Below are 16588 nucleotides of genomic sequence, written 5' to 3' on the forward strand. Positions count from 1 at the left end.
AAGTTATGTTTCTGCAGTAGATCGGGAGAGTTAGTTTCTCTTATAAGTGTTGTGATGTGGGAATCTGTCTATAGCTCAATATATTTAACTCAGCAGATGACTTCACAGTAAAATGTAATTTATGTCACATTATTATGTTAATAAAAAGTTACAATATAGAATTAGTTTTAGCAGACGTTTGCTCATAGAGCTTATACATTCCCTGATACTATAGAACTTGCACAAAGTATTTCTGTCAATTTAAATGGGAAATCATCTTGGACTGTCTTGAGAAAACATAATATAAAAATCAAAAAATTTCTTAGCTGTTTTAAGCTTCTGATCACTCAGCTATAGACTTCCCAGTCCTAACTGTCCATAGCTAAAACATTCATAGGATTGATCTTAGAAAGTCCTGAAAACTTTTAAGATAATAAGTCTGAGTTGTTGTTGTTTCTTCTGGTGTTTAGTTATGTCTTTGGGATACTTTTATTTCACATTTAAAAGTTTTTCTTCAAAGACATGAGGACTAGAAAAGAATTGTTATTTTCTTGATAAAAAATAATTATGTAAAGTGTCTAAAATTTTAACCATAAATTCAACCTCATCTGAATTTCACTTATCACAGTCTAGCAATATGATTTTGATGTTGTTCCTTTTGGTAGCTTTATATTCCATTTTTAAAGTAAGAAAAACAAAACTGAAAAACTAACTGGAAGTACTGAGTTTTGGAGGGTCATGCCCAGGTTATTGTAAGAGAAGTCTGTGTTTCAGCCTGTGAGCTCCCTCTGCCTCTGCAGAGACAATATCAGGGCAATATCAAGAAACGCAAACTGTTTGGCTGCCTTGCATCTGTACATGGCATTGCACCGGGGGGTGGACGTGTGTCCTGTCAGTGCTCCCCCAGAGCCCTCAAACCTTGTGTTTCTGCAGCCTTGGGTCTGAACAGGGCATGTATGAAAAAGTTTGGAGTCCAGAAAATTCATGATGCAGTCAAACCTGCCCAGAGGTGCTGGATGAGGGAGTTTTGTCACAGGTCAGAGAGTACCAAGGCGAGAGCTGGGGTGTAAGTATAGGAGACAGAGACGCCTTGGAGCTGCTGCACTGTGGGAAACAGGAAAATAAATGACAAAGGTGATTGCAGAGGATTGTGCGTGCGAGAGGCACAGGTGAGTAGCATTAGCAAAAGAGTATAAAGCAGGAAGCAAAAGGCTGTTTTTAAGTTTCCCCATATAAATGATGTCTTGCAATCTTTTATTCTGTGGGCAACTATACATGAACGTGTTTTATTAATAATTTATTTTGCAGCTAAACACTGTAAAGGACTGCAGATCTCACCAGATAAAACAGCTGTATAATACTTCTCTCAGGCTATTCTTTAATACGCCTGTCCTAGCTGATGTCATCTTCAAAATACAAGGTATGGTACCTTTGCTTCTGTTGACATGGGCACCACTGTGCCTCCAGCATTTATCCAGTCTGCAGAAGAGTGGGAAACGGACATGACTGTATTTTCTGATGCATCAAAACTAAGAAAATGTGTATGTTTTGCTATCACTGTGGAAAGCAGTTTTTTCTTAGAACACTTGTCCCTGTGGATGTCACCTCTCAACATGGTTTATCAGGGCTGAGCCTGTACAAATGTCCTCTGCCTGTTATGGTAGACATTGTGCCTTCCTGATTCACATGCACCCCTCAGAGGCTTAACAAAATGAGGGATGTGCTGCGGGAAAGGCTCCTGCAATGGCATAGCACCAAGGTAACAAGGCTAAACCAGGGATTGCATCACGGGGGACGGTGATTTTAATTTAAAACCTATTTATCTCGCTCACGTTCCCACCTGCACAAGCACTGGGATGTATCCGAGGGCTCTGCCCAACATTAAATCTCAGAGAGGCATGGACTCCAGTGGCCATGTCGACACTCATTGCCCTCAGTGAAAAGACCAGAGATGCTGGTTATTGACTCCTGACCACCTTCCCTCTGTCCGTGTCAGGCTGGTGCTGGCTGTGGATGTGCCTTTCTCTGCCCTCCAGAAACTGACAGGGACTTGTGTCCCACTCCTGTGCCTCCTTAGCCTTTATTCACTGCCCTTCTGCCCCCAACGTGGGCATCCCTAGAAATGCATGTATATGTGCTGGGGTTTTGATGACCTGCTAATCTAGGTGCCATCAACATCTGCTGTGTTTTACTGCCCTTCTAGATGCTCCCCTACCGATCTTCATGTTTCTGTCACAGGTCTCTGCAACTTCTGTATGACAGGTGACTCCTTATGAAAGCAACCTTCAGCCTTGCAGGTGCCTAGGTTAGACCAGCCTATTGCTTAACCCTACAAGTTTGAAAAGAAACATCTAAATTATTGCTTGTTTGGTTTTGTTGGTTTTTTTGGGTTTTTTTGTTTTTGTTTTTTTTTTTTAAAAAGTCTGTGGAGATGATGGTAATTGTTTAGTCCTCTTTGTGGCCAGGATTAAAAATATTTGGGGGAACAGAGGCTGGCTTTTCATGCTGACTTGCCTGTAATAGGCTGTTAAGTTACAAAGGTTGTTGGTGGTGTTACATAGGTCTGCTCACAAAGATGCTGAGTGCTCCTTGGCAAAGGCACAGGCAGGAGCCGCATCGGTGAAACCGTCTTTTGTTCCCTTTTTGTCTGCAACACTGTGCTTGGGTGCACGAATATGCTGCAGTGTCACGGTTGATTTTTTCTGGAAATTAAGTGCACCCATATAAATAAAGATACGGGGGGGGGGGGGGGGGGGCGGGGCGGGGGAAGTGTCGCATCCTTTTGTGAGAGTAAGAGTGAGATGTTTTTTAAATGCTAATGATTTTCTCGATTTGTCAATGCCCACCCTTCATGTAGAAATGGTCTTTTAGGATTAGACAATTGTTTAATTATTTTCAGCTTTAAATCTCAGAGCCAAATATGAAACATTAATCCCTCAAACATAAGCACATGAGGACAAGCAGATTCTTTCTAGATGTTCTGTTTAATATGCAGAAAAAACAAAAAGCTCTTTGAAAATGAGAACAAAATACTGATGCTGAGTTTAACGACATGAACAATTCATCTCAGTGTCCCACTCCTGAGAGAGGCTTTGTGGGAAGTTGATGAAACCATACCACCACTAGATATTTTACAGAAAAAAAATTACTGCCGAATGGGTTGACAAATATTTTTTAAAAAGTGTGCTTATCCACTTCTAAAATGGAACTGTTTTTCCTAATTCTTGATAAATCTTCCAAGCCTTTTTCTCTAATTCATCAGCCACAATAACTGTACTAAAATTAAATAATTACTAAGAGAAACTGAAGGCTTTAGTCTTGATCAGACAAATACATTTTTAACTAATTCCTTGAATATTGGGGGTTGCTTTGAGCTTTCTAGCTTACAAAAGTACTTGGGAGCTATTGAAAATGGGAGCCCATTATGTCTGTGTAAAGACTCATAATGTGACTGAACCTCCTAATTAGTAGGTAAATATCCAATTGCATGCACATACAAAACTGCAGGCGTATCTTACATCACGTCTGCATCATGTATTGCTCATGTTACGTGCATAAATATATAATACCATTGATATGTGTTCTCTCTCTATAGAAATATATACATTTTGTATGCAGCTTAGAGAATTCGGAATAGAAGCACAGGTGAATAGAAATAGAACAAAAATGAAAAAGTGCCAGATGTCTTCAAGGAATTAGGCAGGTGGCAGGGTTGTGGTTAAGGAGGAAATTAAGACAGTCACTTCTATATGAGTATTTACGGTATATTTATCTTGCATGACAGTTGATCTATTTATTATTTTGATTAAAACATATCTGACTGTGAGTTCTCATTCTGTCTTTGGTTGCTGTTCTGTCTTGTTTGGCACTTTCTTGCACACAGGACTGTCGAGTTCAGCTGGACTCTGCAGAAGTCTGAGTGTCAGCACTGGCAGCTCAGGCTATCAACATTTTCATTAAGAGCCTGAAAGACCTCTACTGTGCTGGGCTGTTAACCTTACTAGGTCTTACAAATGCTGTAGTAAAGTAAATGATTCACTTCAAATATTACAAAATGGAAAACTTTCTAGAAAAATTTGTCAACATTATTTTCGTAAGACACCCATCAGGAAATTCGCTTAGTCAAAATACTTAATCTGGTTAAATTCATACTTACTTAATGGATTTAATGGAATTTCAGCTGTGATAATTTGCCTTTCTCTATGTGGTTATGTGAAAGGTTGGCTCTGGAACACACATTCATTACCAATGGGACTACTGATGAACACAAATTACTCATTTGCATAATAATTCACAGCACTGCATATTTATGCAATGGGCCAGAGGTTCAGTTAGTGTAAACTGGTGTAACTCCAGTGGTGTCAGATTTTAAAGTAGTTGAAAGCCTGGTTTTGACTGATAAAATTTTGCCCTATTTGGAGCACCTGGTGTTGGGAGCAGGTTGTCATAATAAATTTGGTATTTCTTTGTTTGCTGGTGGCTGCTAGGCAGGTGTAAACATCTGGTATAAAGTGAGCGGATCGTTAATTATCAGTTGGATACTGTTAATTTGAAGCATGCTAAAATTGTTTTAAATCATGTTCAGTGAAATGAAGGCCTTCTAAGAAAATATGAGCTTTAAAATCAAGACATTACAGTGTATTTAAAATGATCATGTATTCTGTCTTGCAACCTGCAGGTGCAACTGTACCAGCCCACAGAGCAGTTCTGGTAGCTCGCTGTGAGGTAATGGCAGCTATGTTTAATGGTAATTATCTAGAAGCAAATAGTATTCTGGTTCCAGTGTATGGGGTTTCCAAAGACACTTTCCTCTCCTTTCTAGAGTATCTTTATACCGACTCCTGCTGCCCAGGTAAGAAAATTTAAAAATACACATGTATCTGTTACTCATTTTTCCACAGTGGGGCATTTATAGAAAGCAATGTAGCAGCATTTATTTCATTGAAAAATGCCAATATTTTCATGGATAATGTCTCAAGAAAGAGAACTTGTTCATTTGGTACAATAAAAATGCAAATCAATCTTATTTGAGTAAAATCAACTGGAGGCACAACAAATATCACTGTTTTGTGCTTACATAGCAAGACTCGAAAAACTATGAAATTTAATTTCTGGTCCATTACAATATTTGGAATTTTATTTCTATATCAAAATAATATTGCTTTCTAATCTTAATTCTGGGTTTTATTTAAAAATTGTCATTTTGTTTAGCATATATTTTGTTAATTTTAATACAAACAGGTTTAAATTGCAAGAATAACTTTTTTATACACATGGATATCTTATTTGTATGCAAAACCAGAAAAAAAGTGTCAACTGGAGTATTTGGCAAGAAAAATTAAGCTAAAGTATTCTTTGTGTCTTAACCTTTGTGTTCTTTAATGAGAAGAAAATCTACATACTAAATATGAAATATGATTTAAATACAGATAATTTTCTTTTGATAGAATGAATGAATGAATGAATGATGGTATGATATGTATTTTTGCTTTCATTTTCTTTTCAAATAATTCTACCTTATTCTTAGGTTTTCCATATGTTTCTCTTTTCAGTCTAACATTTCCTTGTCCATCAGTTTAAATATGCAACCACCATATCACATTTTTTTAAAAATACCTTTGCTCCATTTTCTCTTTAGCCTTTTCACTATATTTTCTCGTACATGTATCATAGAGGTTCTTTTTTGAAAGAGAAGTTAGAAATCACTTACTTTAAATAGACCAGGAGCACTTGACTCAACATCCTCAAGATATAGGATATTGACTACAATTTATTACACTTGCCTTCTAAAAAGTACTAACTACTCTTTTCCTGTTAATTACTTAGTTTTTCTGGAAAAAGAAAATAATGTAGAAAACTTATAATGATAATAATGAAAAATGAAAGAAGGTGATCAGCCTCAGTTTGATTTTGTCTTTATTGTTAGGTGTTTAAAAAGTGTTAAAACTCTCTGTGAGAACTGGCTTTGGTGATCCTGTCAAAAAAGTAAACCACCTGTAACTTCTGTTTTCTTGTTTTTCAGCCAGTATTCTCCAAGCTATGTCTCTCTTGATCTGTGCAGAGATGTACCAAGTAATGAGACTCCAGCATATTTGTGAGCTTTACATTATCACGCAGCTTCAGAGCATGCCTAGCAGGGAACTGGCATCCACAAGTCTCAGTATTGTTAGCTTGCTCAAAAAAGCTAAGGTACGTGTTGTATGTATTAAATAAGAATCTATATGTTGACTCTGATTAGTGGGGGGTTTGTTTGTTTTTAAAACATAATTGTTAAGATTTTTAAGATCTTAATAGTTTCCATTCCCAAGGACAAACACTGATATACAGTCTATTGATTAGGGGTATCTAGTGGCACAAGGTTGGCTAAAATAAGGCCTTCTTCAGCCTTTTATTGCAGAATGTGCAGTCACACCATAATCTCTGTGATTTCCTTCATCAAAGACACATTGCAGTCTGATCTGAATTCTCTCAGTGCCAGGAGGCACACAAGGCGCGAACATCGTTCTTCCACTTCGATCGGTCTGCGGCTGCGTGCTCTGGAGTCCCAAGGGCCACAGTGCAGTCTTCTGTTGGTTTTTCCTCAAGACATGACCGATCCAGTTCCATCTCCTCCTCCTCACTTCATTACTGATTTTCTCCGTCTCCATCTCGAGTTGATACTCGTCGTTTCTGCAACTTTTTTTTTTTTTTTTCCGGGAGGAGGTAGTTGGCCTCCTGCCCAACCCCCATGACTTGGAGGGCCAGTGGTTTTTCTGTCAGGGTGGCCTTCCCTTAGGCTGTGTTGGTTCGCGGCACCTTCTTCAATTTTATCCGGTGCACCCTCCAGAGAGGGATCCCCTATCCACCACCCAGGGGACGCGCCTTCTAGTCGTGCAGCCCCAGCCGAAGGGACACATTGCAGTAATTCAGCTTAATTGCAACTTCTGCCAGAAAAGATGTGTTTCAGGCAAGTGAAGCTGCACTACTCCTTCTTTTAGACAAAAAGAAAATTGTATTATATGCAAGTGGCAAAGGAGATCTAAACTGATAGAATATTGAGTGAAATGCATAAAAAGTATGAAAAGAAAAGATTAGAGGCTGAAGAAGAGAGAGAGACAGTAAAGACAGATTTGGAAAACAAGAGGAAAATAAAAACTGAGTTGTTTACAAGTCTTAAGCAAGATATTGTCTTATATGAACAGGATTTTGTGGAGAAAAAGAAGACAACAAAACCAACATGTCATGCACCTTACCTTTGATTGACTTTTGCTTCGTTATCTCCTACAGTCAAAACTTTATTTAGTAAACTGCTGTCTTGACAGCAGAAATCTGAAATATTTTGATATGCGAGGTGTGGTTGTGTTTTAGACATGGTAGCATTAAGTGTTGTTTGTGTTTCCTTTATTCTCACAGTTTCACAATTCTGATTGTCTTTCAACATGGCTTCTTCATTTTATTGCCACTAACTACCTCATCTTCAGTCAAAAGCCTGAATTTCAAGATCTTTCAGGTAATTTATCAATTACTTTTAAAACAAGAAATGTTTTACAGTTCTGCTTAAGTGAGGTACTGGACAAGATTGCTACTGCATGAGAAGACGATTAGGACTTCTTTAGGCTATACAGTCTAGTCCAGTCCAGAGTCTGTTTGAGGTGGATGGTTTACCACCCTTACTGTGGGACCAGCATGTGACAAGTGAAGAGCAGCATAGCCAGCAACCACTTCCCTTGTCTTTTGGTCCCTGCGCTGATGGCCAGGTTCCCACCCATAATTGAATCGACTAGGGCAGTTTGGTCATCATGTGTCAACCCCTCCACCTTATGTATATAATTTTGTTTAGTTTGTACATTTTAATCAAGGTAATGAGTCACTTCTAATACCTGCTCTTTAAGGGCTGGGGTTTTCTTTGAGGAAAATAGGATTCTCACAGTACTCTCCAGCAGATCTCATGAAATCAAATAAATAATGATGTCCATTCAAGTAAATAAGCCCATGTTCTTCCAGGGAACTCATATTAATTTTCCGAAACAGTATATTTGTTTCCTGACATGTAACTCTAGAAAGTTTTGCTCATTGCCTTTGAGATTTTTCATCACGCTGCTGAAGGTGATCTTGATGAGTGCATCTCTTTGACCCATGGTTCATATTGAGACCATTGGTATGGGGCCAGTGTATTCCAGAAGGGGATTTTTCTTATCAGTGAGCTGAAGCTCTGTTTGGTCCAAAATACATTGAAGGTCCTCTTTCTTCATTGGCAAGGCTCATATATGTATGTGTGATGTCGGATGACTTTGTAATCGTTATGAGCAAAGAAAGGAGAGCTAGGTCCTCCCTGCTTTGTTTGGACCTGGAATTCATCTTCCAGTGGCTCATCTGTGCATCTTCTGAAATGTCCGTTTTGTATAGCCCGATCCGGACTAAACGTGAAAGAGCAGGTCACCCACCAGTGGGTTCAGTCCACAGTGGACTCGCTTTGCTTCCCTTCCTGCTGGTTCAGGTGTCAGGGTGTGTTTGATAACACTTTGTGGCATCTTCCTCATGACAGGGCTTCAGGCTCAACCACCCTGAGATTCTCTTGAAGCTGCAGGAATCAGGTGGTTGTCTCCATTTGGTGAAGGTGGGAGCTGCCTCTGACTTCCCATTGGTGAGACAGGAGACCAGAGAGATGTGATGGCTTAGGGTCACCGCAGGGCTCAATCTAGGCACATCTACTTGCCCGTTTTCCAGTTCCCCAGTGGAATATCAATTCTCAATATCACTTATTAAATGTTCTTTTTTTTTTCTGCTGCAGAAAGTAATAATAATAGAGCTTCTGTCTCCATGTTGCAGTTATTCTGATGGATATCAGGCTGCGCATGAGCCTGCCGTGAAACTTATGGATGCTTCTGAGAAGCATCACTTATCAGCACTTGTCAGCGTGTACTCTGACAGCGCCCAAATAACTCAGGGAGGAGCTGTACAATATCATCACGCCAAATGTCTGCTGTGCCATCACCTGGAGTTTCCTCCATGCTTCCACCACTTGTGGACCATCCAGGGCTGATGCAGAGCAGTACTAAAACTGTTGGCTGTCAGATGATATTTCTGAAGTCTGTGGCGGGTGATAGATACCCGGCTGGCCGATTTGGAAAGCACCTGGGGATTGACTTGAAGGAAAAGGGTACCACAATGTGCACCGTACCCCATAGAAAGGCTGGCAATGGCAGCCCAAGGGACACACAGCATTTTGGTTTATCCTCCCTCTTGCCCTTTCCTTCTTTGTCCTGGATTTCTTGATCTCAGCCAGCTCTTCTGCTGACCCCTCACATCCCCTTATCGGTGAATGTCCCAAAGGAGCCACCCCTGCTCCACTCACTCCCAGCCCTTATCCCACCCGCACGGTTCTCCTTTGCCTGCACTGGAGATGGGGAGATGGCTGGGCACGGTCCTCTCCCAGACGTCTGCCTCCGTCCCTCCCAGGGCTGCACACAAGCAGTGCTCCGTGACCAGCCCTCGGAGGACCACGCCGCGGCGCTTTCTGGTACCGAGGAGACCTTGCTGCAAGAGCGGGCCGCGGCAGGGAGCCTGCCTGCACCGTGGGTGCCTCAGGACGGCTGGCATCCCCACGAAGGGAGTGCCTAAGGTGCAAGCCGAGGCAAAAACCAGAAGCATTCCTCTGGCTGTCATGGGCAAGGGAAGTAACGTGTTACTGGTGAGAGCTTCCAAGAGAGCACGGAGGGGATGATTGTTCTTCATCCTGCACGACCAGCTTGGTGAGCAGAGCTGGTGAACATCACCGTAAATGCCCCAGACCCCAGCAGCGGCAAAGACAAGCCGCCTTCTGTCACCCTGTCCTCAGCAGCACCCCTTTGTCCCCACTAATGGGGGACAGTGCTGTGGGGATGCTCCCCCGTCCCTCTACTGCTGGGAAATTACCTCCTGCTTCCGCTCGCTGACTTCTCTCGCTGGCAAACCTCACACCATTCTTCTTCAGCCTGGAAATTTGCTTCCACTTTCTGTGCTTTTTCTTGCTCCTAATCCTACCAATCCCCCTCCTGCTGGGAAATCAGTTTCTGCTTTCACTCTGTTGTTTCACTGACAAAGCTGGCCACATTCTTCCACCCTCCCGCCCTCCCTCCCTCCTTCACTCCCTCCCAAATTCCCCCGCTGCCAGGAAAACACTTCTGCTTTTGGGACACTGCTTGCAGTTCCCAGCACTGCTCCACACTGCTGTTGTGATTCAGTGGCTGCTCAGCTGTAGGGCTGCGAGTTTTCCTGAGGTCCACGCGGATGGCTTATTTTGAAAATGAAACCTATGTTGAAAATGTATTTAGAGAACATACTAATGGAATCAAAAGGCTTCAACACGCATTGTATGACACACTTAAGTACAATTTTGTGAACTTGACAGAGGGAAAAATCTTAAGACGGCAGTCCTTCATAGTTTTAAAGTCATGCAAGATACAGTCGGGCAGCCAGCCCTGTAGGGCTAAATTGTGCCTAAACTTCCCATATCGAGCTGTGGCAGTGACGTTGCACCCTCAAGTGACAAACTTGGTGGGACCGTGGCCATCTCCAGTGCTACAGCATCACTTCTGCAGGCAGCGCCCATCTCATAGCTGCTTTATTACAGGGGTGGTAAATGACCGTTGTGTCCCATCCTGGCTTGCCAGGGCACAAACACTCACAGGCGCATTCTGATGGGAGCACGCTTCCCAGACAGCAGCAGTTACGGGTGGTTGACCTTTTTTACTCGGGACACTGTAATTCAGCGTCACGTCAAGGTTCACGGAGGGCGATGCAGCAGGAGGCAGTGGCTCCCCTGTGGCTTTCCGATAGCTGCAATCTTCAGAAGCAGCCGTGCGTTTTGCACAAGGCAAGCAGGAGGGCGCTGCCTGCTGCCGTTATTATTGCAATTTCCCTGACCTCAGCCCTCCCCAAGCTGCACATTTCTCTGCTGTGCGTTGATCTCTCTCTGGCTCGGTCTGAGTCCCTAAAAGGACTGGGCAACCTCTGCTGCAGGCTGACTTGGGAAAATCTGTATTCTGTGTATTTCTGCAAAGGCAAAGTGTGTTCATCTGAATAATTTGGCTAAAAGCTCTGTTAGATTGTCAGTGACAAAAAACACGTGGAAGAAAAGATAAAAATCATGCTGAATTCTTAATTGCTCTCCTTACCTTGCTTTTTGTAATGACCTTGAGACAAACTATTGGCATAGGGACTGAAATACCCTCCTTAATACTGTTGTAGCATAGGAAAACCCTCACATTTGTCTACTGCATTTGGTTATCTTCTAAGGATAAATAATATTCATCTTTAGGATAATCTCTCTGCTCTCTTTAATGACTTGTATTTATTTTATTAAGTAACATTTATTGCTAACTTAATAGCAAGGGAACACTGTGGTAACTCTTCTGCCTGTACTATAGGAAGATCTAGGTAAAATGGACAACACTCATCTTTACTTTTCTAGTTGTATTTATGTCCTTAATGTTTTTTAACCTATTTTAAAGGACTTTTTGCAGCCTGTGTTCTGGTGCTGTATGTTTGCATATTACATTTAATTCCTTTATTGCTTTGTTTAGTGGAGGAGCGCAATTTTGTAGAGATGCACAGATGGCCTTCTGATTTGTACCTGAAGCGGCTTGCTGATTACAGGAACTATGTCCACTCTCAGAAATGCCATTGCATAGTAATGTAGAGAAGACTGAACATACATAAAGTGCATCATGTCTGGGAAATCTCAGACTGGGAATTATACGGAGTATAAAAATCATGTCAAGAGCAAAACCAGATACTGATCTTCCCTGGAACACTGTATGTCATGCTGTAGTGCACTTATTAATGCTCCTTGCTTTGATAATAAACCACTCTACTTTTTTCCTTAAAGTATTGAGAAATGTATCATGACGATTTCTTTCAAGCACAAGGATTTCACACCCATGGGGATTAAACGTAGTACAAGACAGTGTCATGACTGTAATCTGTTCCCCCTTCTAATTTCTTTATTGGTTATTACAGTCGTTTTCATGTTTATTTTTGGCTGCTAAAACAGCCTCTGTTGAAAACAGATTTTTTTGTAAATCTGTGTACAGTACAAGCACAGTAGCAGTGCAGAGAAGCTGAGAAGCCAACTCATAAGTTCTTTAAATATTTCAGAATGCAAAAGTTTACTGCAGCGTCTTTTGGTTTGCAAAATAAAGGGTAGGCTTAATAAGCATTTTAGTAACTATTCACTTTCTACTTCAAGTCAAGTCTGTAGTTCCTTTTACCGAGACTCTTGCAGTCGTACGAGCAGATATTTTAATTCCAGAGAAATGTCTGTGCACCACTATATTCTCTAGTGCCTCTCAAATACATAAAAAATGAAATACTTTTTCCTCCCAGTAAACAGGAGAAGAAAGTCTGTTTTAATAATCCGTAAAACACCTTTGTTAGTATGGTCATATTGTATTTTCCACTCTAAGGAAAAAAGTCAGGAAGAGCTAAATCCACTTGGGGCATATCCATACAGTGCTGGTAGGGACTGGGAGGAAAGGGAAGGGTGTTGACAGCCATTCATAGGTTTTGTGGGAGAAAATTCACTGGCACTAGTGACTCTTTTGGGAAAAGTGGGTCTTGTAATCCTAGGTCCCCACTGGTAGCTGACAGCATAAATGTCTGATGTGCTGGTCGTGGAGGGAGGTGACCCTCATGGGTACACCAGTCCTATGAGGAACATCAGCCATTGTGATGGGACTTAGAGCTTGACCCTCCCCAGTGGGGACTCACTTTAAATTGAAATATCATCATGTGCTTAGAAGCTACACCATGTGAGACAAACCTGATTATATTTTCTGGCTGTGTGGATTCTTTCTCAGATATAACAGATAAATTCTGGATATTATGACTAGGATGACCCTTGCAGGTGCTATTGAGAGTGTTCTTGACCTAAATCATTCATTTGTTTTGCTGCTAACTTAGAAATATGTACTAATATTAATGACAAAATGAACCCAACCTTTACAGAAGGGTATTCATCTGAGCATAGATACTTTTCTGTAAGTTAAAACTTATCAAGGAAGTAAACCCTTCATTATCAGTCTCGTACATTTAATTCTGCTTTGCTAGCTGCTTTTAATTTTGGTATGTAGTCTGAGCCTAGAAAGACAAAGAAAAGACACTGAAATAAATTACTTAGTGTTTCCCCAATTTCTACAGTAGACCATCTCAAAAGTACCTGGAAGCTGCAGCTGTAAGATGAAGATGGAACAGCATAATGCTGGAGCTGAATTTTTTTTTTTTTCTTATAAGAATTGTTTTTATATTTCAATACGGTTTAATAGGTAAATTGTTCTTTTCAAATTCCATGCTAGAGTTGTAGGGATTTTTTTTTCCCCAGCAATATTTTGCGGAGGTTGAGAGGGTATTTCCTTTCCTATTTCCAGACCAAAAAAAAAAAAGAGCTTGTGACTCGGCTGGCTTCTGCAGGCTCAAAATTCTGAGGTTAGTTTTATGTAAGAATGATAAATCATTTTTATTTTTAACTTTTCATCTGGAGATCCTAAAGTTCTTTGAAAGACAAGATATACTTATCTACATCTTGCATATACGGAGTCCGAAATATAGAGCATTACATTGCTTTTTCAAGATCACTAAAGAAAACTGAAAACGTTAAAGAAAAAAATTAGTAGGAAAGTAATATATATTGAAATGAAACGTGAAAAGAGGTCATTTCCTATCACTATAGTAGAAATCTAAAAATTTAAGCATAAGTTAACTGGATAGATACGAATAAAACTTAAGAGTTTTTTGAAGCATAAGGTCATGAATAAAAATGACCACACAGCTGATCTACGGCTTGCCTGGACACCTGATAGTATCCTCAGTCACAGCATGTGCTTCTACCAGCAGCCAGCTCAATTATCAAAAGTATGGATTATATGCCTCATACTGACTTCTTATACAAAACTGATACAAAAGTTGTGTGAATGTTTGTGTTGCATGTAGTCCTAAATTTTTAATATTTTGAAAACCTTCCCAGTTTTTTTCCTAGAAGTTTGTCTGTTGCCAGTAATTTAAGTATAGATAGCAAATAACAAAATACTATTTTTAACTTTCTGAAAATGTTTTGTAGGCATTTAAAAATAGGCCTAATGGGAATAAAAACACTTTATATCTAACCAAGAGAAATATTTTGGTATTATATATTTTAGTCAGTGGTAACCAAAGGTTTTATACAGAGAAGCCAGGCAGTGTAAAAATATTTATTATTTATTCACAGATTAATGCATACTACTATTCAGACATCAAAACATATTTCCATTTTACTGAATATCCCCATAATGCCACCTGTATCAGGTGCAGATGTGCAGTCCTTGCAGACATAGACCGTCTGATAAATTTAAATTCTTAGAAGAATTCTTATTATAAATTCTTATTTTTTTTTCTGTATGATGGTTTTCTGTAGAAATGTGTTTAGCTTAAAGCTATTTTTAAAACTGATACTTTAGCATTCAGAAACATGACTGAAAGTAGATCATGATGCTTGGTGAGTTTCTGTCAGTAATTTTTTTTAGCGGAGGCTTTAGGACCATATCCATCATGGATAGTCAAGAATTAGGGCAGTACTGAATTTGGTATTTATGAATAACTTTGTATGATAGAAAGTAAAAATTGCTATGGTATAAAAAAAACCCCTTTATACTATGGAATAAAGTAAAAATCAGAAACTAGCTGGGAAAAAAGTTATTTAAGTAAGTGGTTTTGAAAAAAGTAAAATGTCTGAGGAGGAAGTCTTCCACTGGTCCCAGCACCTCCCAGACTCCCAGGGCATCGGCGACATTGGGGTCAAAGAAGGAAGCCAGTGGCAAATTCAGGTGCCCATAGGCAGGTCTAAGAGGGTTTGGGATTATAGTTTCATCTTAGGTTTAAGTGGAGTTTCAACTCCCGAGTCCTTCATTAGAGCTAACTCTCAAAATCCACTTTTGGAAGACAATTTTTTGAATAATGGATTGCATTGTGTAATTCTTGCTGTACCAATATCTGTGTATGTTTGTCCCAAGATAGCACTAAGCTCTATAGAGACTAACTAAGAAAGCTTTCTGCACTAATAATGTTTTCCACATGATAGTTAAAAAACCTCTGCTATCGTCCTTTAGGTCTTGATGTATTCAATTTGAAATAAACTGTTAGAAGGAACTATTTTATTAGGCATATGCTGAAACTCCTGTATGTTTTTCTTTTAATATACACTGATGAAATGTACATGTTTTTAGATTGAGTATGTACAATTTTGTTACAAAATAAAAAATTTTCTCTAAGCAGTCTCATGTGATTATTTATGCACGTGCATTAGAAGATTTGAGCATTATGCTGGAAATATTTTTTGTAGCTTATTAGAATCATAGAATCATAGAACAGTTTGGGTTGGAAGGGACCTCTACAGACCATCTAGTCCAACCCCACTGCAATGAGCAGGAACATCTTCAACTAAATCAGGTTGCTCAGAGTCCTGCCCAACTTGACCTTGAACACTTCCAGTGATGGGGCATCTACAGCCTCCCTGAGCAACCTGTGCCAGTGTTTCACCATCCTCATTGTAAAATATTTCTTCCTTATATCTAGCCTAAATCTACCCTCTTTTAGTTTAAAACCATTCCCCCTTGTCCTATCGCAACAGGCCTTACTAAAAAGCCTGTCCCCATCTTTCTTATAAGCCCTCTTTAAGTATTGAAAGGCTGCAATAAGGTCTCCCTGGACCCTTCTCCAAGCTGAACAACCCCAGCTCTTTCAGCCTTTCCTCATAGCAGAGGTGCTCCATCCCTCTGATCATTTTTGCAGCCTCCTCTGGCCCCGCTCCAACAGGTCCATGTCCTTCCTGTGCTGAGGACCCCAGAGCTGGACGCAGTACTCTGGGGGGGTCTCTCCAGAGCAGAGTAGAGGGGCAGAATCACCTCCCTCGCCCTGCTGGCCATGCTGCTTTGGATGCAGCCCAGGATATGGTTGGCCTTCTGGGCTGTGAGCGCACATTGCCTGCTCATGTCCAGCTTTTCATCCCCCAGTACCCTAAGTCCTTCTTGGCAGGGCTGCTCTCAATGCCTTCATCCCGCAGCCTGTATTGATACCAGGGGTGACCCTGACCCAGGTGCAGGACCCTGCACTTGTCCTTGTTGAACCTCATGAGGTTCACACAGGCCCACCTCTCCAGCCTGTCTAGGTCCCTCTGGATGGCATCCCATCCCTCAGGTATGTCAGCTGCACCGCTCAGCTTGGTGTTGCCTGCAAGCTTGTTGAGGGTGCACTCAATCCCACTGTCTATGTCATTGATGAAGACATTAAAACAGTACTGGTCCCAATATGGACCCCTGAGGGGCACCACTCATCACTGATCGCCATCTGGACATTGAGCCACTGACCACTACCCTCAGGATGTGACCATCCAACCAATTCCTCATCCACCAAATAGTCCATCCATCACATCCACCTCCCTCCAATTTAGAGAGAAGGATGCTGTGGGGCACTATGTCAAAGGCCCTACAGAAGTCCAGATTGATGACATCCATGGCTCTTCCCTTGTCCACTGATGTAGTCACTCCATCATAGAAGGTCACTAGGTTGGTCAGGCAGGACTTGCCCTTGGTGAAGCCAGGCTGGCTGTCTTGAATCACCT

General features: G+C 40.8%; 1 protein-coding gene across 2 annotated transcripts in view; it reads left to right on the top strand.

The window, feature by feature from the left end:
- The window catches only part of RHOBTB3 (Rho related BTB domain containing 3), a 54819-nt gene extending 42125 nt beyond the window's left edge, over window positions 1-12694 (top strand). For both annotated transcript variants that reach the window (XM_082337447.1, XM_082337448.1), the window contains exons 8-12: window positions 1288-1399; window positions 4658-4831; window positions 6002-6168; window positions 7372-7468; window positions 11523-12694. In XM_082337447.1, coding sequence (XP_082193573.1) covers window positions 1288-1399; window positions 4658-4831; window positions 6002-6168; window positions 7372-7468; window positions 11523-11638 — 666 coding nt within the window. In that variant the 3' untranslated portion in view covers window positions 11639-12694. The remainder of the gene's footprint in view (window positions 1-1287; window positions 1400-4657; window positions 4832-6001; window positions 6169-7371; window positions 7469-11522) is intronic.
- Window positions 12695-16588: the final 3894 nt, after the last annotated feature.

This window comes from Platalea leucorodia (genome assembly GCF_965183815.1).
Source record: "Platalea leucorodia genome assembly, chromosome: Z".
Lineage (NCBI taxonomy): Eukaryota > Metazoa > Chordata > Aves > Pelecaniformes > Threskiornithidae > Platalea > Platalea leucorodia.